This window comes from Lithobates pipiens, unplaced genomic scaffold (genome assembly GCF_037356315.1).
Source record: "Lithobates pipiens isolate NorthernLeopardFrog02 unplaced genomic scaffold, aLitPip1_a1.2 Scaffold_23, whole genome shotgun sequence".
Lineage (NCBI taxonomy): Eukaryota > Metazoa > Chordata > Amphibia > Anura > Ranidae > Lithobates > Lithobates pipiens.
In genome coordinates, this window is record NW_027507785.1 from 244,897,501 (window position 1) to 244,922,808 (window position 25,308).

General features: G+C 41.4%; 1 protein-coding gene across 1 annotated transcript in view; it reads right to left on the reverse strand.

Annotated features, from left to right (window-relative positions):
- Window positions 1–2,462: 2,462 nt before the first annotated feature.
- Window positions 2,463–25,308, reverse strand: part of LOC143928228 (calcium-activated chloride channel regulator 1-like) — an 82,833-nt gene continuing 59,987 nt past the window's right edge. Inside the window, exons 7-14 of the mRNA XM_077452978.1 lie at window positions 24,481–24,702; window positions 22,566–22,746; window positions 21,487–21,593; window positions 18,340–18,561; window positions 11,165–11,435; window positions 10,386–10,550; window positions 6,532–6,765; window positions 2,463–3,185 (exon numbers count right to left, since the gene is read on the reverse strand). Coding sequence (XP_077309104.1) covers window positions 2,725–3,185; window positions 6,532–6,765; window positions 10,386–10,550; window positions 11,165–11,435; window positions 18,340–18,561; window positions 21,487–21,593; window positions 22,566–22,746; window positions 24,481–24,702 — 1,863 coding nt within the window. The 3' untranslated portion in view covers window positions 2,463–2,724. The remainder of the gene's footprint in view (window positions 3,186–6,531; window positions 6,766–10,385; window positions 10,551–11,164; window positions 11,436–18,339; window positions 18,562–21,486; window positions 21,594–22,565; window positions 22,747–24,480; window positions 24,703–25,308) is intronic.

Here is a 25,308-nt window from a genome sequence, read left to right on the forward strand (position 1 = left end):
ATGAAGTCCTCTTTAACCCCCCTGGCGGTATCCCCGAGTCTGGCTCGGGGTGGAATTTTTATACCAAAAGTGGTAACCCCGAGCCAGACTCGGGACCGCATCGCTGGATCCAGGAGGATGTTTACTTACCTTCTCCCTCGGATCCAGCGATGTCCCCCCCGCTGTACGAGCGAGCCATGCTCCACTCAATCTATCATGGAGCCAATCTCAGTTCCCTGCGAGCGTTGCGACGCATGGGGATGGAGATCGGCCCCAAATTCAAAAAGTGAAACATTCACTATACATACAGTATAATGTAATGTTACAGATTACATTGCTGTATGTAAATATTTCACATCCCCTTTGTCCCTAGTGTTCTGCCCAGTGCCCTGCATGCAGTTTTATATAATAAAAACTGTTCTTTATGCCTGGAAACTGGAGATTGTCCATAGCAACCAAAACTGTCCCTTTACATCAAAAATGATTTTAGACCAGCTAGAAAACAGCGATAAAATTTTTTAATCACTTGCAGAATTGAGCGATAGCGATTTGTGGGGAGATCCGTCATCAAATATTGAAAAGTAATGACAGTGACAATTCTGCAACTGAGCAAATTTCAGTGTTTTTGATTTGATTACATTATTGAATAATTGTTATTATTGTTATATTATTATTTGGTACAATTATTTATAATTATTTATTATATTATAATTTATGATTTCATTTTTCAAACTTTATCATACCGGGATGTCTGCTAGACTCTGGTTTGGACAGATTTAAGAGAGTTATTGCTAAGAATTACAGGACTACAATATAAAACGCCAAATTTTCATGCAAAATAATTGTACCGCTTTTAGCACCTAAAATCCGAAATAATCGCACCGCCAGGGAGGTTAAAGGGTTTTATTTTGCAATAATAACTTCCCAACAACACAGTCTCTTTGGGAACAAAGGGCACGGGTGAAGAACTCAGGCACCTTGAACTGCAGGTCTAGCAAAGTTTCTACTTCCACCCAGAGAGTAGCCACTCGCAGCTGGGCACTTCAAGGCTGAACAGATCTCTAGCCAGAGATCATGGCAGTCAGCACGTTGACTCAAAACTTGAAACAGTCCTGTGAACGTGGACAAGTAGTAACCAAAGGTGAATAGGAACCTTTTCCTCAGTACCTGGAATGTTTCCAGTCTCCTCAATGGTACTGGAAAAGTGTGAATTCGCCAATTTCCTTCCCAACTCAGTAACCAGACACTTCCCAGGATGCCACTTGCCGGCCCTCCTCCAAAGAGTCCTCCCCGGTCACTTCCACGAGCTGTGGTGCCTCTCCAAGCCCAGAGCGCACCTGGACACCTTGGATCCTCCCTCAGTTACTGCGCCTCGGACCAGCTGGGTCCAAGACTCAGGAACAGACGGATCCCTACCCTTAGACCTGGCAGGTCTATCAGGGGCCTTCCACAGGAACATGTTGCGGGGTGTCGAACACCCCTTGACCGGGACTCCTCACAGGCTACCCCAGGCCTGGAACCAGAACAGACCCCACGGGTCTCGCAAACTCCTCTCTCGAAACACGTGACCCACACCTCTTAAGTACCCCTTCCCAGACTCCTCAGCAGGCCCGGCACTCCCACTGATTGGTTCCGAGAAGGCTGATATCCAAACATCCAACCAGACCTGGTTCTGGCCTGTCATGTGCACCTCACCGTGCACGTGACCAGGCAGAACTTCCAAGCACAGCCTGGCCAGACTGGTGTTAAGGCCTACCTACACAATTAACCCTCAGAACCCCTACTTTTCTGAGACAAAAACTAAATTTACATGGGTATGACATTCTGTCCAAAATGTCATCCGCTACATAGGGAACACAGTTAACTCTTTGATTGCCCCTGATGTTAACGCTTTCCCTGCCAGTGTCATTTATACAGTGTCATTTATTGGTGTTACTGGTCCCCAAAAAGTGTAATTTATTGTCAGATTTGTCCGCAGCGATGGCGCAGTCCCACTAAAAATAGCTGATTACTAGTTAAAAAAAATATAAATAAATAAAAATCCTTAAATCTAGCCCATAGTTTGCAGACGCTATAACTTTTGCACAAACCAATCAATATGCACTTATTGGGATTTCTTTTTACCAAAAATATGTAGCAAAATACATATTGGCCTAAATTTATGAAGAAATTTGCTTTTTTATATATATTGTTTTTTTAAATGTTTTATAGCAGAAAGTAAAAATTATTGTTTATTTTTTTCAAAATTGTTGCTCTTTTTTTTTGTTTTATAGCGCGAAAAAATAAAAACCACAGAGGTGATAAAATACCACCAAAAGAAGGCTCTATCTGTGGGAAAAAAAAGAACATACATTTGATTTGGGTACAGTGTTGCACAACCACGCAATTGTCAGTTAAAGTAACGTAGTGTCGTATTGCAAAAAATTGCCTGGTCAGGAAGGGGGTAAAACCTTACAGAGATGAAGTGGTTAGAGAAAAAGCAATTTGATACAATGAATACATTTAATAAATGTTAATAATAAACATTGAACAGTGCATGCAACGCATTCGTTTTCCATTTCATCTGACTGACCACCCTGCGCATAATATGAGCAAGAACCACAGTATTGTCACATTAAAGCATAAATAAATCTGATTCATTTTTGGGTTAACTCTATCAGATATAAATTATCGACTCTATTAAATTACAGTGTAAGTAATTAAGTGCACTTTAAATATATTGTTCACTGTTGTCCACTCATTCAATTATTTTCTACAAACTTTCACAAAGCAAAGAATAATATATATAAGTATCCATATTAGAACGGCAGCTGAACACACTATTGCGACTATCACAGAAGAATTAAGTCCCTCAGCATGTTCAAGTTCATGTTCATTTTCATGTTCATTTGGTGTTTCAGCATGGTTTGCTCCCTCTGTGGTTGTTCTCTTCCGTGTTGTGGGTGCCTCTGATGTTGGAGGAATGAAGAGAGCTGCCTGGGCAATAGTTGATATGTCCGATTTCTGAAAGGCGTCATTAATAGCAACTAATGCAAAAAATAGAATTGTTCCATTTGAAATTGGTTCATTTTGTGGTACAAATGAGAAGGATTCCCTTGATCCAGCTAACTGTGGGTTGACACTGGTCATGTTAACCTTATATGATCCATAAAAGTTGTCTCTTAAATCTTTAGGGCTTTGGCTCATTCTTAAATCATACTCTGAAGCTAAAAAAGAAAAGATAACCAGGTTAGGTTCTAAAATCAATTCACCAAAAATATTATTTCAAATTTATACATTTAAACCCAAATATTTTTTTTTACTTTTGGACAGAGTGGTGAAATGTTATAATCTCTGACAGGGTTTTTCTGTTGTTTGTGTCCTTACTACAGAGATTTCTCATCCCTTCTTGCTCTCCAATATTTTTCAGTGGAAAAGAATTAGGCCTTCTGTCAGATTTCAACCATTTTTATGGCTGAGGTTCTGTGAGCCAGAGTAAGCCAAGAGTCATTGACACTGGTGGGGGGAAACCTCATTAAGCAGGGCACAGGAATAAAACACGGTAGGAGTCTTCCTTACTCTACACAAAGGTAAAAAGTTGTGGTTGGAGTTTAGCCCCAGAACAGTGCAGAAGCCAATTCTTCTGTCTTAAGTACCCACAGGAAGGCCCAGAGATGTTACCCTCACTTATGCACTTATGCACCACGGGCAAAAACTGATGTGTAAAGTATAAGTAAAATAAATATATTTTTTTATCTTTCTACTTAATTTAAATTTATTTTAATTTAATTTATTTTGTCTGTTGACACAGTGTTTTTACATAGGGTGGGGGTTAAAAGATAGGTGGACCTTTCATTTCCATGCAAGGTGCGTTTTAAGTGAACCTCTGTCTGAACTAAAGTATTTATATTCTGAGCAAGCAGTAAAAACACCTTAAAATAAGCTCTAAATGACCTCTAGCTATATGCATTGTGGTGAAATTTACCTTCAAATTTCACAACAGAGATACTGAAAACTTAGCTATTACCCCATTACTTTTTATTGTACCAACCCTATAATGCTAATACACAGAGGGAACACCTAAGCTGTTAAAAAACAAATACATGTCAAACTTTGGGTCTTTGTTGTAATCTGTGGGGATCTTTGAGAATTAATTCTTTCTAGAATCAGCTAGAGACAGAGATTTAAGATCTGCATTGCTACTTGTTTAGAACTCATAAATAATGTAATGTCCGATAGTCTGGGCAGAGGTATACTTTCATTAATATTTGTTTGTATAGGATTAACACATTTGTGCCAGGGACAGTCGGAATATAGTGGCCAGGCAGTGTGGATTCATCCATGTTAGCTTCAGTCTTTTAAGGCAGTGATTAATTGGACAGTTCCCAAAGATAGATAGAGATTTATTTATAATTGCTATTTTAACAGTGTTAAAGGGGTTATAAACCTTCAAGGTTTTTCACCTCAATGCATTCTACGCATTGTTGTGAAAAACCTCCTGTAATGCTGCAGCCCCCTCCCCGAGCCCCTGTTTTACTTGCCTGAAACCCTTCTATCATATCCCGGGGACGCGTACACCAGCAAAAGCCAGTGTCTCAGGTCTTGATTGGATGGATTGATAGCAGCACAGCCAGGGGTCAAGTCCTGGGGAAAAAAGTGTGGAACTCCCACCCAAGATCCACTCCCGCACCAAAAAAAAGAAAAAAATAGGACATCGGGGCACATCAAGGCACGGGGCACATCAGGGCATGGGGCATATCAGGGCATGGGACACATCAGGCCATATGGCACATCAGGGTACGGGGCACATTATGGCACATCAGGGCACATTATGAGGCACATCAGGGCACATTATGGGGCACATCAGGGCATGGGGCACATCAGGGGCACATTATGGCACATTATGGAGCACATCAGGGCACATTATGTGGCACATTGGGGCACATCAGGGCACATTATGGGGCACATAGCACATCAGGGCACATAGCACATAAGGGCATGGGGCACATCAGGCCGCATGGCACATCAGGGTATGGGAGAAACGTTGGCACATTATGGCACATCAGGGCACATTATGGCACATAGCAGATAAGGGTGCGGGGCACATCAGGCCACATGGCATATCAGGGCACAGGGCACATCAGGGAACATTATGGCACATTATGTGGCACATAGCACATCAGGGCAAATTATGGGGCACATAGCACATAAGGGCATGGGGCACATCGGGGCATGGGGCACATCAGGCCACATGGCACATCAGGGCATGGGGAAACGTTGGCACATGGAGCACATTATGGCACATCAGGGCACATTATGGGTCACATAGTACATCAGGGCACATTATGGCACATCAGGGCACATTATGGGGCACATAGCACATCAGGGCACATGGCACATAAGGGCAGGGGGCACATCAGGCCACATGGCACCTCAGGGCACATGGCATATCAGGGCATGGGCAAATTAGGGCACAGTGGGGCACATAGGACATCAGGGCAGGGGCAGATTACGGCATGGGGCACATCAGGGCACATAATGGGGCACAGTGGGGCACATAGGACATCAGGGCAGGGGGCACATTACGGCATGGGGCACATCAGGGCACATAATATGGCACAGTGGGGCACATAGGACATCAGGGCAGGGGGCACATTAGGGCATGGGGCACATAGCACACCATTGGGCACATTATAGGGCACATTGTCATCTTACTAGCCAGTATGCAGAGTAGCACAGGAAGCGTTTGGCTGTAGTAAGTTCTCCCTCACTTCACACAGCGTTGTCCTCTCCCTGGCGGCCCCTCCTCTCTTCTCGTCTATCCCCATTGGCTTGTGACATCATCTGGGATAGACGAGAAGAGAGGAGGGGCCGCTGGGGAGCGAACAGTGCTGTGTGAAGTGAGGGAGAACTTACTACAGCCAAACGCTTCCTGTGCTACTCTGCATACATCTCATTCGGGCGGGTCTAGTCCTGCAAAGGGAACGGCATTCCCGCTGTGAAAATAGTGCAAGGACGCCGTTCCTACGCGTTCCCGCAGGACTCGAGCCCTGAGCACAGCCATTGGCTCCCTCTGCTGTCAATTAAATCCAGTCATACATTCGGCATCTATGGACGCCATTTGAATGACTCAGGAGAGTGCCTGCAAGGTACCCTCCCCCCCCCCCCCTCAGGAGAGCGCTTCTCCTAGGGGTTTATCTAATGTGGGGAAGAGCTGTGAGAGATGCAGAGGGACCCCAGAAGAGGATGTTCGGGGGCACTCTGCGCAAAACAAGCTGTACCGTGGAGGTAAGTATGATATGTTTGTTATTTAAAAAACAAAAACAAAGCTTTCGTGTCATACCTGATGTCTGAGATATAAAAAAGTCAGATTTTTATTTATTAAAGTCTGTTGGATAACTCAAAGTTGTTTTTAAACTGTAGCAGAAGTAATTGACAAAATACCTATTATAGTAGATGAATTCCTAACAAAAGACTCTCTTTATCAAGGATTTCAGCGATTGTAACAATGTGAATTTGTGTTATATTTTAAATGCAAAATAAAACACATTTTAAAGCAAATAAACAGCTTACCTGTTCCTTCATCCAAAACATTACCAGTGGCTGTCCAGAACAGGTTGATACGCCCCTTTTCTATTGTAGCCTCTAAATCTGATATCTTTTCCGGTTTAAAGATATTTTGCTTCTGATATAATAAGGCATTAGTCACCTCAAATGCTCCACCTGAAGCTGTTCTAATGAATTCCCCCAGATTGAGACCATCACCATCATCAACTGTTACCCTTGATGGATTCAATGTGATTTTACCTGTAATTTTAATATATGTTAGAAAATAGAAATAATGCTATATTGTGATACTTCTAGGCATTCAACTTCATAATTAGTTTTACTGAAAATATTTTTGTTACTGATTTTGTTTATTTTAAATAACACTAAGTAGAAATGAGGAAAATTTCAAATTTGATCAGTTCATATGTCAATGTAGCACCCTCCTAGTTAGCTTACTAGAATGTTAGGTACATTTTGTTCTTTTTAGCTCCTCTGTAATTTGTGGAGCAGATGTTGATTTATTTTTGCTGTTTTGGATCTGATTGCTCTTCCCTGCCTTCAAGAAAGTTGTAGAACATAGGAGCAGAGCAAGGTAAATGGGCAGATAAATATTTATTGTGCTGTAGCCAATCCCTGGGGAGGTGTGAGCAGAAGGTGGCTGAGGCGCACATAAACAGTCCAAGCTTTAGAAACAGCAGTGTCTTTCTGTTAAAGGAATTTCACCCCTACCCCAAGCTGTTCTGCTGTTTCAAGCTGCTGTTCATTGAGGTCCCGGTTATGGAAGAGCTGGGAGGACCTACACCAGAAAGCTCTCTGGTCACCCTGAGATTTCCCCTAAGGTTCTAGTCTGCAGAGCCTCAATGGAAGGCACCCGGAGGAAGCTGAAGGACACAGCTGCTCCCCTGGCCTTGTGAGCTGAGTACTGCTTTACTGCAAGATCCTGATGATTGTGTACTATTGGGATTGCTGAGACATTTAAGTCCTCTCCTGAGAGGTACATAACAACTAGTCCCCTTTAATTTCATGGAAAGATTTTACTCCAAGTTTGGGCTGAGTACTTCCTCTCTTGAGAGGCTCATACAGTTAGTCTCTCTCTCTCTCTTTCTTGGGAGAAGAGTCCACTGAACTGGAGTCAAGTAGTTCCCCTCCTGAGGAGTACATACCGCTGGTCTCTTCTATTCTCTCATGGGAGGATTATATTCTGAGCTGGGCAGAGGATCTGTTCCTGAAGTTTGCACTATAGAGAAGTGTGTCCTTTTGTTTCTGTTACTGGTCTTGGGGTATCCATACTACCCTACACTCCCTCAAAGTTATTCAACAATAAAATCCCAAAAACACATCCCCTAGGCTGATTTCTGTGTTGGTGTGTCTGGACTGTGCTCTGTGTGTGCTGACAGCCTCTGCACTAGTGAGGGAGAACTCCAGTCATCATCATCTGTGCTGCTGCTATCAGAAGGATTGTAGTGACTGTGCTTTAATCATCATCAACCAGTGGCCCTTGTGGGGGTGTGCTACATATATATGAGAAAATACATAATAACCAGCATAAATGCTATTATCCTGACAACATGAAACTAAAGTTTTAGATACTAGGTTTTGTTGATACTAACAAAACTTTTTCAGATTACTAATAAAAATTAAAAAGGTAACTTAAACTTGTTTTTCTTTTAAAAGAGTGTTCAGGTGACCATTTGCTGTGTACTGCAATCTGTGCAGGACCAGAGCAGAGGGTGGCAAAAACCAGCAGCTCAAAGTCAATGCCTTCGACATCACCTTTTCCCAGACTTTAACACCCAGAAGTCAATGCCACAGTTTTTTTACTGCCATATGCAGGGATTGCCCCATTTCAAGGTCTACATAGGGGTAATAGCATCCATGCTGTGTGTCATTTTGGCAGCTTTGCTTTCACAGTGGAGGGATGACAATGCAAATCCCTTATTTATACTGCAAGAGCAAGATGTGAAAACCACAAAAACATAGTGAGACAAAATGTCATTAATGTCAAAATCCAAAAACTCTGTTAATGTTATATAGCATCCTCTAATGTGCTATTAGACTCCAAGTTAACTTGTGACTCTTAATTGGGTCATGAGTTTACTGCAGGTCAGGCTGGATGACTTATGCAGGAAGGTTTTTGGTGTTTTTCCCAGATTCTAGAAGTTTGGAATAATTTCTAAATGTTAGTGGGCAGAAGCCAGGAGGGTTGATCTGCTTACTTAGGGGAACTTGGCCAATCCCCAGGCAGTGGGACTGAATCGGGACAGCAGGGGCGTCGGGTGGAAGATGTTGTGCTGAGGAGACTGTCAGTGACCTTAAAGGGAAACCCCTGGTCTGGGAGGCTAGAGCTCAGGTTGGCTTGAGAGGTTCCTGACAACAGTGCGGTTTGAAGGGAATTTTGCCTGAGAAGCAGTGGGATCAAGCAGAACAGCGTGAGTATATCAGCACACTCAGAGACAGAGTCAGTGAAAGACTGCCACATGTAGCAAGCCTTTCTGGAAGACAGTATTGAGCTTAAATCATTCCTTTCCCTTGCCCTGGGAGATCTTCTGAGCAACCAGGTGGGCTGGTGAAGAAGCAGCCAGGTGGGCTGGTAGTTCCTGCAGTTAGTAGGGCTGGGATCAGTGTCTACAATAGAGTTGGAAATACTCAGGTATGCAGCCTACAACACTTTGTGCTACTTTCTAAGAGATTGAGAGTTCCTAGTCCTTAAGGGGCTTTTGCATGTTTGATCATCAGTGATTGTCAGTATTTAGGAGAAAGGCAGTCCTATAGCATGTACATAGAGAGGAAGTTGTCCCTGGTTATGTTGTGTTAAAGCTGGGCATCTCATAATTCCAATCCCCCACCCAAGTTATTATCTCTAATATACAAAAATCAAGCTCAATAACTGTTCCTTGTGTCTGGATGAAGGTGAAAAATGCTTGTTGCCTGGCTGTGCAGGAGCGGGGAACCCAGTTATCTGCAACCCCTATCCGGGCAGTGCTACAGTTAGAAGGGGATTGAGCTGCTATATATTTATATTTCATTTTAGGGTTTTACACACACACTTTAAAATCTTCTATCTCCATAGTGGCCAAAATATACAGAAAATGCTAGACTATGGTTTATAAGCCCAGGCTGGGCAAACATTAACCTAATAACCTGAGTTTGGCCCTTTCCTTGCGTGTTTCTAGGGGAGAAGTTTACAAATGCTTTGTAGCAGGAAATAATAGTATATGCAGAATATTTACACATTTCCTGGCCTCTTTAAAGTTGTATATCCCCTAGTTTGCTGATCACAATTAAATAAAAAAGCACCAGCGCCACTGATTTTAATTCTCTACAGGACATTAGCAAGTCAACAACCATTTAATTTCTTTATTGATTGATAAATAGGAAGCTAATTACAATTTTAGGTTTAAAATAAGCAATACGATGCAAGATTGTGCCAAACCAAAACATACACACTATGTAGAAAGGATGTAGCAGTTTTAGACATATTATGCAGACCATGCAGCAGCACAAGGGCCCTTTGGGACTTAGTGGCTCACTTATACTAGATGTGGGCTGGGATGGTTTCAGAACTTTCTCCCACTGTCATGTAGACCTGGATGTTGCTTACTTCTCTTAGGCAGGGCAGCAGGTATTCTCCATGATGCCCTAACTTTTCACTTGGTTTATACCAAAGTGGTTTGCTGTCTAAGCCCAAGCACATATTATGGACCATAAGGGAGTTAAGGATATCGCAAAGATATCTGCATGTGTCTGCCTAGCTCACCACATTGACTAAATGTTTGTGCTTGAACAGCAATTGTACATGTGACCAAACAATACTCTGGCACCAAGGCCAAGGAATAGGATGCAATTAGACCACACAAATGAATTAAAGGTAATCTTACCATTTTCTATATAACCAGGAACATACAGTGCGTGACTTGAGCGCAATGTTAAACGGCTTTTACCCTCTACACCTTTAACTTGCACTTTTAGGCTATGTCTCCCATCAACCCTAAAAGCAGTAAAGTATTTTGAGTACACTCCATCATTCTTCACAATATCAGCACCTAAGACAGAAAAAGGGAAAAATCTAAGAATTTCAGGGGTAGTCCACAGAAAACTGATACTTAAGCTGTGGTTCAATGCCAAAATTGGGGGCTTTGACGCATCATTTAATAGTGTTATTTACCAAGGAAGTTTATGAGGAGGCAGCACAGATTATGTAAACATAGAAAAGTGGGTTAACAATCACTTTAATATTAGAATTTGACTATTTAAACATATGATCAGTAATATCAAATTACACTTCTTTGTCATTATGGTAGTTTCTGTTCAGCACAAGCAGTGGTAGAAAGGTATATAACAATGCATGCCTTCCAAACCTTGTCAAATGAAGCACCACATTAAGATATACCAATGAGCCACACAAGTGGAAACACCAGCAATCAAACATAGTTTGATAATAATTAATACTTGCATCTGAACTCATTATGGAACTGTTACTGTTATTTTGAATTAAGAGTTCAGTTAGTGATAGTGTTAACCAATCAACCAACCAACCATTTTTTCTCTGCATGAACTGGACATTTTTTAAATTTATGAACTGTATAATTGCTCTATTTATTTTCTGCAATACCCCTACTTTAATTCATGTCATACAAAATAATATTTTTTCAGTTACCTGCTCCATTATCCAGAAGCTCCAGAACAGTAGGTGCTCCAGACACGGGTTCAATAATCGCTGTGACGTTTGCTCCCTTCACTGGTAACATACCTTGACTCACTGACACATAAACCACCATTGGATAAGGAAAAACATTTTTATCTGTATTCATATGGGCTTTGACGGTAATTGGAGGCACATTTTCATCAGCTGCTTTTGAATTCACAATTAAAACAATGGATTGATTCATTGTCCAAGTATTGCAGAGACTGTAATCCCATTGTCCCCTCTACAGAGAAAGAAAGACAAGAGTTATTTTATATTTCTGGAATTTTTAAATATATATTGTTAAAGGAGAGGTCCATTAACAATTCCATTAAGCAAGCATGAATGGGTTGGGCCAAAGGGAATATAGGGCAAGTATTTTTTTTTTTCATGATTATGACTTATAGGCCTCCATGGATGATGAGTATAACATTATTGTTTTATAAAATGTATAACATTATTGATTTATAAAAAATAAAAAAAAACACAAGAAAGACATTGCATATAAACATCACGCTAGGTTATATGGTTCATAAATAATGAGTTAAGAAAATCTTGTTTTTAAAAAATAAAAAATCAATAATGTAATAATCATCATCCATGGGGGCCTATAAGTCCACGTCATATAGATATGCTGACTATATAATTTCATATAGATATGTGGATTTTATACATTATTTTCCATTTGACTTTATATATAGATTTTCTTATGCCACATATGTGTATTGTCTGCCCTTACAAAGGAGAAATGGGGGAACCTAGAGTGTAATGGTAATTGCATAATATGGGTCTCTGACAGAGTCACATATACCAATGCTACACACTCAGCTTCTTTCTTTTCTCTTATTATAGATATCATTTTTTTTCATATATTCTATATTTGCACCATTGTGATTTAGTAAAGTACTTCATTTTAGTTATGATGTAATTCCCAATTTACACCACTAGATAGTGTGTTCTATAAATATAAAGGCATCCTTAGCCCTGGACTACCAGCTTGACAAGGGAGCACACCTGACCTGTCATCGCCAGTGCGCATACTCAAAAATGCATTGCAGAACGCCTTGTGAAATCATCCCGCTTGCCGCTGTGCTCCAAGGAGCTTTCCAGCCCTCGCTTCTGGATTCCCCTTACACATTGAGCCATCTCCTGGATCCGAATGGGTGGCTACACCACCATGAGTGTGGACTCAAAGGACTATCTCGATGCCTGTTTTTAACCTACAAAATGTGAGTTGATCCTACTTTCCTTAAAGTCTTTTGCTTTTCTTTTCTCTTCATGGTGTAGTAAAACCCTTTCGGGTTATGAGCCACCTCATGAAAAGAGTAGAGCATGACTGCAGCCTCACTTTGCAGGTATAAAACCAGGGGAATTGCTATTATCTGGTTTTGGGATCACTGGCTCCTGGCCTTTGCCAAGTGCCCTGGGCTCCAGGTATGCAGTTACTACCTTTGAAAGAGCTTTAGAGTGCTAACTGCTTTGGGTCTAGCCCTGGCATGTCCAAAGTACAGCCCGTGGGCCAATTGCTGGCCCCTGTTTCGGTTTTAATATGGCCCCATTGGTAATTTGTATATATATATATATATATATATATATCTTTTGTGGCCCCAACAAAAGATATCTACCGCATTTATCATTCCTCTGAGGGGACAGGGAGGTGGCGGGACAAGTCTTGTCAGATTACATACATGAGAATCTCCTGTTTACTCAGTGGCCTCTGTAATAGGAAGTCCCATCTCCTGGGCTGGCATTGGACAACTGTTTTGCCTATCATAGAAGGCAGGACTTTGTATTAAAGAGGCCTCCAAGTAAACAGGAGTTTCTCCTGTATGTAATCTGTTGGAGCTCGTCCCATCCCCCTCCCTGTCGCGTCCGAGGCTGCATATGAGCGTAGATCAGGCTGCACTGATGGCAATGATGAGGCTGCATTCATGTCAGTGCTGAGACTGCATTCAGAGGCTGCATTCATGGCAATGGTGATGTTGCATTCATGGCAATGGTGAGGCTGCATTCAGAGGCTGCATTCATGGCAATGGTGAGGTTGCAGATGGGCACTGATTAGGCTGTATTGATGGGCACTGTTCCTTAATTTGCTTCACAGTTCTTAATTTAAAATTGTATTTTTTTTCCTGAAACTTCCCTCTTAAATTGAAGGTGCGTGTTATACGCAGATAAATATGCTATATCCAAATAACACGCCCAAGCTCATCCTTAGTCCTGAGCGGCACTCAGGGATTCGTTGGGGACCACAAAATATATATATATCCAAATAAAACGCCCAAGCTCATCCTAAGGCCGCGTACACACGGGCGGATTGTCTGTCCAACTTAGTCCGCTGAACAGTGTTTCAGCGGACAATCCGCTCGTGTGTGGGCTTCAGCGGACTTTTTCAGCGAACAATCTGACGAACAAAGTCTTACGGAATTTCCGTAAGACAGTCTGTTCAAACTTGGTTTTGTCCGTCCAAACTTGGTTTCAGCGGACAGTCCGCTCGTGTGTAGGCAAGTTAGACGGACTAAGTATGGCGCATGCTCAGAAAGGGTTTACACGGCCGAAGGTTGCATTGCAGTGTATAGGACGTCGTTTTTCTAGTCCCGTCGTACATGCTGTACACGTCATCACGCACGCTTTCAGCGGACTGTCTGCTCATCGTGTGTGGACAAGTCCGTTCATGCAAATTTTGAACGGACTGTCTGTCGGATTGTCTGCCGAACTTAGTTGGGCAGACAATCCGCCAGTGTGTACGCGGCCTTAGACTATTCACCACACACAGCCAAAAAGGCAAGAGATTTCTTGTTGGGCAGTGTATTTTTCAAGTTGCATTTCATTTTGATGGTTTAAAGAATGTCAGGCAAAATGGTCGGCCCTCAGCCCTCTTTGAAAAAAGTTTGGACACCCCTGGTCTAGCCACTTTAAGACTAGGCTTTTTTCTGGCACTTTTTGTTTACAAGCTTAAATTTGTATTTTTTTCTAGAAAATGGCTTATAACCCTGAACAGTATACATTTTTTTTTAGCAGGGAATAAAAATGGTACCGGATCGTTTCTTGAGCAAGCCTGGGAAACGGTAAACCCGAAAAAAACTGGTAAGCGGACTGGGGGAAGTCCCCTCCTGCCGCTTCTAAAAGCACTCATGAGCCGCTAAGAATGGTTTAATGAGAAGGCCCACCGCCGTCTGAAAAAAACAATACCGGGTTTATGGCTGATATCTTCAGCCATAATCCCTGTAAACCACTTCAAAGCCACAATTTATATATACATATTGAGATCTTGAAGTGGCTAGGGTAGTGTAGCTGCAGAGACCTACAATACTACTGACACAGAAATGCTTGCATGCTATTCATCTTCTAGTGTTCGATTTTTAATTCTGCTAATATAGGAAAACAGCAGGTAGATAGACAGACAGACTATCTATCTGTAATGGATCCCCATTGCACTCTGCTTGAGTGCTTCCGTCAGTATACAGCCTCCTCCAGTCTGTACATCAGATATCAAATATTACAGCCACATATTGTAACTAGGCGAGACTAGCTCATGGAAATACAGGCTTTTATACATTTGAGAAGAACATACCCCCTCCTGATCAGATTATCCAACTGTAACCAAAAACATAAGTTAACATGAGCTAATTAGGTAACCATTTAACCAGCCTAAGTGACTCAGAGGCCTGGAAAAAATGGAAACCTTCAACTCACTATTATATAGGTGCTGCACCATCAGGTAGTCGTGCATAGCAGATACAGCATCCCTAGAATTGCAGACTTACAAGTTATGTTGTGATCTCCGAGACTTAGAACTCTAGCAAAAATATAGGTACAGGGGTAAAGAGGACCCCCTGAGAAAGAAGTCACGTGCGGACCAAGCTGCTTGCTAAGGGAAATTTTATTGCACAATTATATAAAAAAAATACACTGAAAATACAAAAACTAGGCGCCCACCACCAACACCTAGACTAATATAAAATAAGACAACGTTGTCTAATTAAAAGCATCTGCGTCACGACCAGGACTTTTTTTCTCAGAAAATAGGTGCAGGAACTCAACCACAACCCCATACTCGCACCTTCCACACTGCATAAAATAGTGGGTGTGGTCACATTTGACTGTGGGAGGGACATTAAGTGGAATTCCAGTTTAAAAAAAAATAAAAAACACCTCCGCCGTGGTCACTTCTTGTACAATACATTCTGGCATTTGTAGTAAATTAACTCTTTTAGGTTAGATAGTTATGCAAATTACACACTGTTACCTCCTTAGTAAGCACGATACCATCTTTAGTGTTGGCATCTGAAGCCCACTCGTAGCTCCTAGCAGTATACCCTATCTCCCAAACTCGCGCATGCGCATTGCATACAAAGCATGGGGCACACCTATTGTAGAGGCTGCCCATTGACTCCTGGGAATGATAACACTTATATCCCAAGAGCCAACCGGTGGTCAGATGTGGTACTGCGGAAGTACATATCTTTATTGGCTAAAATAGGTAATAGGCTCTAAAAAAAAACAGAAAAAAAACCTGTCTTCTGTGTTTACAAGCGATAGTGGTGAGAAGGGATCCAATTAGGTATTAATATAAGTTACAAAAGGTAGCAATTATATAAGCACATATATACCGGTGACAAGCACCATTAGAAAATGTGCATATATCGCCCCTAATAACTGTGGGGCCCTGGCTGAGGGATATGTGGGTGTAAATATGGTAGGTTCCACACACTGAGTAGTTGACCCTATGAAGCCACTACCACTGAGTATGGTTATATTTGACTATTGTCCAGCAGACAGGTGCACTGAAGAGGATGGCATGTAACCACTACCAATCAGTAGTATTTATCTTCAGCTTCAAGCCAAGCCATATTGGTAGAGATAGCCCAGTGAGAGGTTTAGAAAAAGAGCAGTGGGTTGAGGTTATCTATGGGTCAGGACAGGAGTAATTATAGCCCTTGTACACATGGTCGGACATTCCGATGGAAAATGTCCGATCGGACCGTGTTGTCGGATAATCCGACCATGTGTGGGCTCCATCGGACTGTTTCCATCAGAATATCCGACCGACAAAGTTTTAGAGCTGGGCTATAAACTTCTCTGACAACATGATTCAAAGTCTGATCGTTTGTAGAGAATTTCCGATCAGACAATGTGCCACGCATGCTCAAATCAAATTCCTAGACCAAAGATATTGGCTACTAGCCTGAACGTAGTCCCGTCGTAACGAAATAACGTCATCACGTTACGAACGATCGGATTTTCCGACAACTTTGTATGCAACACCAGTTTCGGACAAAATCCGTCAGACAAAATCCGACGGATTTTGTTGTCGGAATGTCCGACCGTGTGTACAAGGGCAAACAGTGATTTAGACAGTCAAGCCAATGGTCCGTTCACCCAACCGTTTATGTAGGAGTCTCTAGTGTCCGTCAGGTATCCCAGGCAACTCCATGAGAGCCCATCTGCGAGGGAGTCCTGTACTGCACAGTTCCAATCGTCCAGGGTGCTCAGAAGTCAAACGGAAGTCCAGGGAACATCACTATTCCAGTACCACTGGTGGCGCTGTATCGTAGTAAAGCCGTCTTAGCTCGCTGTCCTGATTCCTTACATAGAAGTAACTCCCACTGTCCCCATAGTGTGTTTTGCGGTGCATCATCCGTGACGTATAGAGCATCACTGCTGTGGTGTCTTGCCATTCAGGGCAGACTTGCCGCCTTTTAGCTCAGAAGACACAACACACATTATTATAAATATAAACACAGGACACCTTTACACAAAAGCAGGAGCTCCCAGAATTAGCAGACTGTCCAGCTACAAAGGCCAAGGTGACCAGCTCTTTCAATTAACATGTATAGTTCAAAATCAAATAAACCAGCCAGGAATAGTCTTTGGATATTTCCTGAGAGATATTGTGGATAAATATTACTGTTCCATTTTAAGAAATCCAAGCCACATTATTAGTCAACCTATGCCCCTAATAGACATGGTGGGAAGCTGAAGCAAGGGTTTCCTGAGCTCTCCAAGGGATTATGGGTTCCACCAGCCCACCGCCCAAAGTGACTCCCGTCACACTATCTATCAACACTTACACTATAAGGTTAAAAAAAAAAAAAACGGTAGAGAGTACAAATAGAGGGAAAAGAGAAGAGATAGAGAAAACAGAAAAGGGACAAGAGCCTTGGTCACTGTGGCATTTCACAACCTTTCACTATTCCACTATTGCAACCCCAAAATTGCATGATTTAGAGTGTGACTTTGGAGTGTGACTTTGAGTGCAGCTTTGATCCAACTTTATACTCTCTGGATCAAAGTTGCATCAAAGTAGTGCAGGAACCTTTTCAATGTTGTTGATTTTCAAAGTCGCATAGATTGGAATGGGTACCATTGAAATTAATGGACTGTGACTTGTTATGTGACTTAATGTATCCAAAGTCGCATGACAAATTGCACTAGTGGAAACAAATCCTAATAGAGACAATAGTATCACTCACAAATTCAGAGGACATATGTACTGTTACATGTATAGTGGGAAATTACTTCTCACCAGGTGATGCTGATCTCAGTCTACTAGACAATTACACTAGAAGGAAAGTCATCCAACCAGACAGCTGTCTCCCTATCTTATTTGCACATAGTTTTCCATAAAAAAAAAGACTTTGTTTTATAATAGCTACATGTGCAAAAGACACCCTTTGCTCTATATAGGAATAAAATGTAATGTATGGAATGCCTGTGTATGCCCTTGATTGTATGATATACTGTATAACTAAGACATACCATGGTGTCAAGCAGGAACGGGACAAGAGGCGGGAGGGTGGGGCAGCTGCCCTGGGTGCAACAGTTTAGTGTAGGGATGGGGGCACTTTCCTTCTGTTATGAGGCTTACAGAAGTAGTGACAACGGCATCACTACTTCGGTCAACTCAGCGCTGGGAGTAGCAAGGAGAAGAGGAGAGAGCTGGCACGTGGTGCTGGCTCTGTCCTTGCTGCCCCTCAACCTTCCTGACAGTGCAGCATTCCTGTATTAAGCCGGTGTTCACAGACACACAGGAGCTGCACTAGCAGAAAGGAGGCAGGGGAGAGAGAGCTCTGTCAAATCGCATGACAAGTCGCACCGGTGTGATTGGGGGCTTAGACATAAAGAAATACTTTACATTTATAGCTTACCTCTGCTGTTCCTGGAATTTCAAGCCTTGATGATTTAGAGACTGCATCATTGGTGAAATTTACTGCAGTATATATACATCCTGTGGGATCTTGTAAGCTAATATTTAGTAATGCACTTTCCCAAGTTACTACAAAGAAAGTATAATTTCCTATTGTGTTGTCAATGAATATGCTGCCATTCAAACAGTCTCTTGGTTTAAGGATTGATGCTTTGCTTTCGAGCTGAAATAAATAATTAGTGGTAAATATATCTAAAATAGATTGTAAGTAAACATATATACATAAAATGCTGTGCTTTAAAGCAGATAATAGTCATGTCATATGCTATTTCGATTTTATGAGGTTCATGGCGGGTTTAAATAATGTTTTATTTTTATATGAACTCTACCCCTATTTTGTATGATTACTTAGTGTGATTACTAGCAAATTAAAACCATAATGTGGTGTAGTGTTAACCTGGAAGGGGCTGCTGATTGCCACAGGTTCTTCTCCCAGATTAGTGCAGATGCAGCCAGGCAGACAGACAGCAACATTCACTCACTCTGGCTCAAAGATCAGTCTAGGGGGTTGTCTTTTTGTGGTTTTATGGCTGAATAAACTTGAGTGGGATGCAGGTAGCTATGGGATACTCTAACAACACTGCAGTAACAAGATGACACTATTTATGTGCTTCTTAGAACAGCCTTTACAGCAGGAGCTAAGAGAATAGCCAGCATTAAGACTCTGTTAGAATTGTCCCAGTCCAAGCAACCACTGGTACATGTGCACAAGGGAAATGGCAAACAATTACTAGATCCCTAAACTCATGTTTGTACTCATAATATCCCTGGATACTTCCAGTATCACCAGCAAGCTCTCCAGACCAGATGCTCAGTGAAATCCCTCAAAGCCCTCCAAGTTTAACTCAGCTGGGACCTTGGTGACCACATGCAGAATTTCAGCTGAGCTGGGAGATTCTCCCGTTGAACAAGAACAGGCTGTCCCAGGCCCTAGACTGTTTATGTACCCCTCAGCCTGCTACTGGGTACTTTCCCCCAGAGACAGGCGGAGCCAACAAAAAATTCAGGCTGCTGATTTGCAATTTCCCGTCCCACTACATTCTAGAATCCTCCAGAAGGCAGGGGGAAACAATCAAACCTGCAGCCAGTGAAGTCCAGAACAGCACAAAGCAATCACAAATAACTCCACTGATTACATAGGAGCCAAAATGTATCTATCCATCCTAGCGACCTATCGAGGAGGGCACTACATCAGTATTGGAAACAGCATGACATAAAAGTTCAAGCTCAGTTTTGGGTGTATGAAAGCTGCAGAGAAATAATTCATAACTTTATTTCAGATGTTTTTCTGCAACTATCAGATACCTTTGTGGGGCCTAGACCTTTCATTTTCAGAATCATTCATAATATGGCTTTCACAAGAAAGTTAAATTTGGAGAGTGGGGAAACAATATTGCTCCTTTATTTTATTGTTCTGGTGTGGAAAAAGAGGAACTTTAGGCCAAAATAAAAAAATTGGCAAACGGGCAGGAATTTTAATGCAGAAGAGACGCTTTGTGTCAGGAAGAGCATGCCAGCAGACAAGATGTCTTTCTTGGGCAGATTCCAGTTCACAGCTCTTCACGTGCATATAAAAGATGTGCACATGCTCATTCCCAAGACATGTCTAAGGCCCATTATATCAATATATATTTAATTTGGCTCTACATCTGATTCACTTTTTCAGATTTTTTTTAATCACTGATATTTTTCATGCTAATTGATCACTGCGGCATGTACCAAAACAAACTTTTCGGTTCTGTCCCAGGGTGCCCCATGTCTTTCATAATCCTATTGTTGCTCACATTTTTTCATGTTCATTGGACTTTTTTTATTGCAAAGCCTTGCTGATTACTTGTTATGAAAATTGTTAATGTGTACATATTGTTTATACTGTTTAAGCCCCTGTTCACACCTATGCGAATTAGATGCGGCTTACACCACATCCAATTCGCAGGACATTTTAAAATACATTAATTTGAATGGATCTGGTTCACATATGTGTGTTGCATTCGCACTGCGAATTGCACAAAAAACATGTTTGTTTTCTGGGCATTGCGGTGCGAATTACAACCCATTATCTTCTATGGGAACGCATCTGATTCGCAGATGCATTCAGTTCTGAACACAAATTCTCTCCTTCTCCTCACTGCACATCCCCCTCTCCCTGCTCATTGATCCACAGCTTAAATGCAGAGGAACCTCTGAACAACTGATTTTTATCTTTACAGTGAAACCGGAGCTTCAATTCGCAATGCACATGTGTGAACCTGGGCTAAAAGTTGAGTTCACCTCTGGGAACATGTTACATGTTACACCCATGTTTAAGGTGTAACATGTTGCTAAGCCCCCTATGCCCTTACCCCTTGAGCCCCCCTCTGCATGACAGCTGGGGTAGGGGTTCCTCTCCCCAACAGACACTGTCACATTTAAAATTGGTGCCCACACAGTTGCATCATTCATTCACAGGGGTCTGTGAATAAACAAACAAGTCTTGTCTTCCACTACGGCAGATGGCTTGCAGTTCTCAATGGACTAAAGGCCCATACACACGATCAGACTTTTTGACAACAAACATGCAAATTAGCTGTTTTGGAGCAACATCCGACCGTGTGTACGCTCCATCAGACAAACTTTTGGGGTTTTCATCTGACTTTTGTTGGCTGTGTGAACGGACAAACTTTCTGGCAACAAAAGTCCGATGGAGCAAAGTCTGATCGTGTGTACAGAAAACCATAGGACTTTTGTACAAAGTACAAACAGGCATGCTCAGAACCAATGCAAAAGATCAGACAACAATACAGAAGTTGACCAAAGGTGGCGATAAAGAGCAGAAAACCCACATGATTTGGTGAAAGTTGGCTGAAAAAGTCCTGCTGTGTGTATGCAATACAAGTTCAGGGCCGACGCCCTTTGTACAAAAATCCAAGGGAAAGTTTGTACAAAGTCCTATCGTGTGTATGAGGCTTTATGAGTGCGCTGATCAGCTCACTCGTAGTCCATTGACACTTCCTCCAGCTTTATAGCTGAAAGCCAATACAAAGGAAAGGTAGAAAGGGGGAAAAGCAAGAAAGCGTCTGCAGGAGCCTGATATCTTAAATTGAATCACCTGAATAGACTGTTGTGTAATATCCCCATTTTCAAAGGAAAGCCCTGTAAATGCATCAATCAGTAATCTGTTGTCAACATTATCATTGGCTAAGAACTGTCGTCCTCCTGAAAAAAAAAAAAAAAAATTTGTTAAAATGTCTATTTATTTCAATTTATTGTACTATAATTTGCAGGGATTTCACAAACAACCAGGTCTTAATTTTTACGTTTTGAGATGCCTTTTCACTTAGCTATAGGCTATGGTTGTATGAAAGCCAATCACTATACAATTTTTGATGTCAGATTTCCTTTAGATTTACCAAAACCATGTAGTGCAAGAGCCTGTCTGATTGCATATAAATTGAAACTCTTAAGGTTTGACTGCATATTATATGGTTTTGGTAAATCCGAAGGAAAAAATCTACAGACAATTTTATAGTGTGTATCCAGCTTTAATCTCATAAAATCCTCAACACTGAAGGTCCTTGTTAAAGCCAGACATACACAGATTGAAATTCAGCTGGTTCAGCAGGGACTGGACACATTTAGATCTATGTATGGGCAGGCTGATACCACCTCCTGGCAGCTACTGCTCTGAAAAGCGATTCACTGCAGATTACTTTTCAGAGGGCAGTAGAAACTACCATTCATGTGAAAGAGACCTTGTGGTGAGAAGGGACTAAAGCAATTCAAAAGCCTTCACGTGAATCAGTGTGTAACACAGTAAAGCCTCAGTTTCTACGTCAGTGAAAAAAGTCCCTAGGACAAATTAAGTGGTGAATCTTCCTAGTGGGAACACAGACAGCCATCTAAACTTGACCAGGTTATCTAAAAATAAAATGTAATCTTTACGTACAGTACCCTTTAAGCATTTGTGGATGTGTAATGGAACATTGGCTATATTTGTATAATTTTGCAATCTCGAATTCGCCTGCAAGTAATACTGCAAATGTAATTATACTAGGATAAATGGGCTAGGGTTGGGGGATATTACAAGAAGAGCCCATATGTTTTAGTTTACTGTAATATATTTACACTGAATAAATATAACTGCAAAATGCTGTGTTTTAGAGTAGGAGTGTTATTACATTTCTTTACCTGTGTTTTTAACTATATCCATTAGTGATTTGGTATAATTTTCTCCCAGAGTTATAAAATTGATGGTAGCTCCACTTTCATATATATCGTTGAAACATAGGGAGGTGTCATAATTATCTTCCCCATCTGATAACAGAATTATTTCAGTGCCATGTGAAGATTCATCAAACTTTTTATTAACCTACATTTAAAATGAGAAAACAGAAAGTTGTACAGTATGGTGGTGGTAAAATGTTTCAAAGTGTATAAGCAATAAAGATTGTACTTAATAGGGTCAAACCATCAATTTTGACGTTTCCATGTCTCCAATGTTTGAGAATGAGATCAACAAACACAACCTCAAGGTCCAAATGTCCGCCTCTACTTTCAAAATAAAAATTAAATGTATCAAAGGGAGGATGACACAACTTACTAATAAATATTGTGGTGAATAGACCTGCGAATTTGGGTGCTGAGATTTAGCTTATACAAGTAGGTGAAAAGCATTACTCACATTCATAAGAGGTCTTGACCACAACTGGGGTCATTTTCCAGGGGAGCAGTGCACCTACATCAAACAAAGAACATCAAGCCAATAGCTTCTGGTCATGTCTTTTATAATAGGAGAAGCTGCTTATTGCTGAGGCAATGATACTCCACCATTTGTCCCTTTACCCAGTACAAGAAACCCATAGGGACACATTTATTAATTCTGTTGCGCAGCAAGGCAAGGCTTAAAGTGTACTGTTGTTGTTGCTCAGTAATTTAGTCTTGTCTGACTCTTCGTGACCTCATGGACCATAGCGAGCCAGGCTTTTCTGTTCTGCACTGGCTTCCAGAGAGTGCTTATTTTCATGTTCATTGTTTCGATGATGCTATCTATCCATCTTGTTTTCTGTCATCCTCTTCTCCTTTTTCCTTCCATGTTTCCCAGCATCAGTGTCCTCTATTCACTTTAGCTGGTCTTAAAGTATATATTACCTCAATATTTCATATTCCTCACATGTTGTGTCTGTTAGAGATGGGTGAACGGTTTGGGCCAAGCAAAAGTTCAGCTGGAACATTGCCTGTTAAGCGAACACCCGAATTTGCACGCTGCACTGTGCATTCTAAGCCCTGATTGGGCAAGGCTTTGCCCGATCAGGGCGCAGTGGATAGCTGTTTTTTAAGAAGTGGGCCAGGAAGCCGGCCACAGTGTTTTTAACTGATGAGTCATCAGCTGTCAATGGAAAAAAAACGGCACCGCGTTCCTCCCCAATCCATACCAGGCACTTCAGGTCTGGTATAGATTTTAAAGGCAACCCCAAACCAAAATGAAAAAAAAAGAATCACTCCGCCATCAACTAAGGCAAATGGGCGAATGCCTGGCTTGCAGTTTGACAGGTGTTATATAGGTAAGGGTCTAGGCCAACTGGCGAGTGGCGACATAACCTGGTGGCACCTCCCCCCTATCGACCAATGCATGCTAAGTTGGCAACGTTACAAGGGGCCCTTACCTATACAGTATAGGAACTGTCAAACGGCAAGCCAGGCATTCGGTGGTTTGCCTTAGTTGACTACGGAGCAATATATTTTTTGCTTTTTCGGGTCCGGTGGTGCACCAGGTGTCGTATTTGACGATGGATTTACATGGGGGGACAATGTTTTTTTATTTTTTAATAAAGTAATTGTCAAAATCTACCTCTGTGTTTTAATTACTTTTTGACACTTTTTTGGTGAATGGGTAAGGGTACTAAGTAAAGGGGGCTTGCAGATTTCGATAAGCCCCCTGCCTGCAGACCCCCATAACCACAGCCCAAGGTTGCATGCTCGGATAAGGGTCTGGTATGCATTTTATGGGGGACGTTTGTTTTTAAATTTTGGTGTGGAGTTCCCCTTACTAAATCCATCCAGGGCAGCGACAGTACAGTATATCTACAATAATTCAGAATATTACCTCAATTCCAGTCAGGACTCCTAAACATATATCTGTTCCGCCATATGCTGTTTGTGGAAGAAAGGATTTCAGAGTCTTTCGATCCTGATCATTTTTAATTTGCATCAGTGAAATTGCAATCTCATAAGACGTTGAAAATTTGACAATTCCCACATAAGATCCAGCTTCAATGATCTGCATAACAAAGATTTCTGCTGCCTGGTTCAATCGTTGAATACGGTTCTGAAAAATATTAAAAGCTATTTAGTTAAACATTGCAGCAAAGTAAAGGAAGATACAATCCCGGTAAGGAGCCTGCAGTGTATATATATATATATATATATATATATATATATATATGTATATATATATAAAATAAATATGTGTGATTTCGCACACAGGAAAAGTACCTGCCAGGAAAAAAACGGAGAGAAGAAAAGAATCAGGAGAACTGCTGCCTCTACTAAATACTCCCACCTGGGTGGGGTAAGATTTTTTTTTTAAATACAAACATTTTTATTGGGTGAGAAACAATAAAACAATAATAAACACATGTATAGTGCAGTATCAGTGGATAACATAATAGTACACTTCAGAAGTATTTAGACAATTTAGTATCTTGAAGAACAGAGAAAATAAAAACCTCTGTTATAGACAGTCTACATTGAGCTCATGCCATACACATCTAAAGATACTGTGCCAAGTTATTCGAATTGTCTGTGTAGGTTAACAAAACAATGAACTAATTTTCTTATAACAACTGACCATACCATCAAAAAACAATCGGTGTTATCTTTCAGCCCTGTAGCAACTAGTAGCAGCTAAGCTCCGGGTGCTTGATAGTGTCAA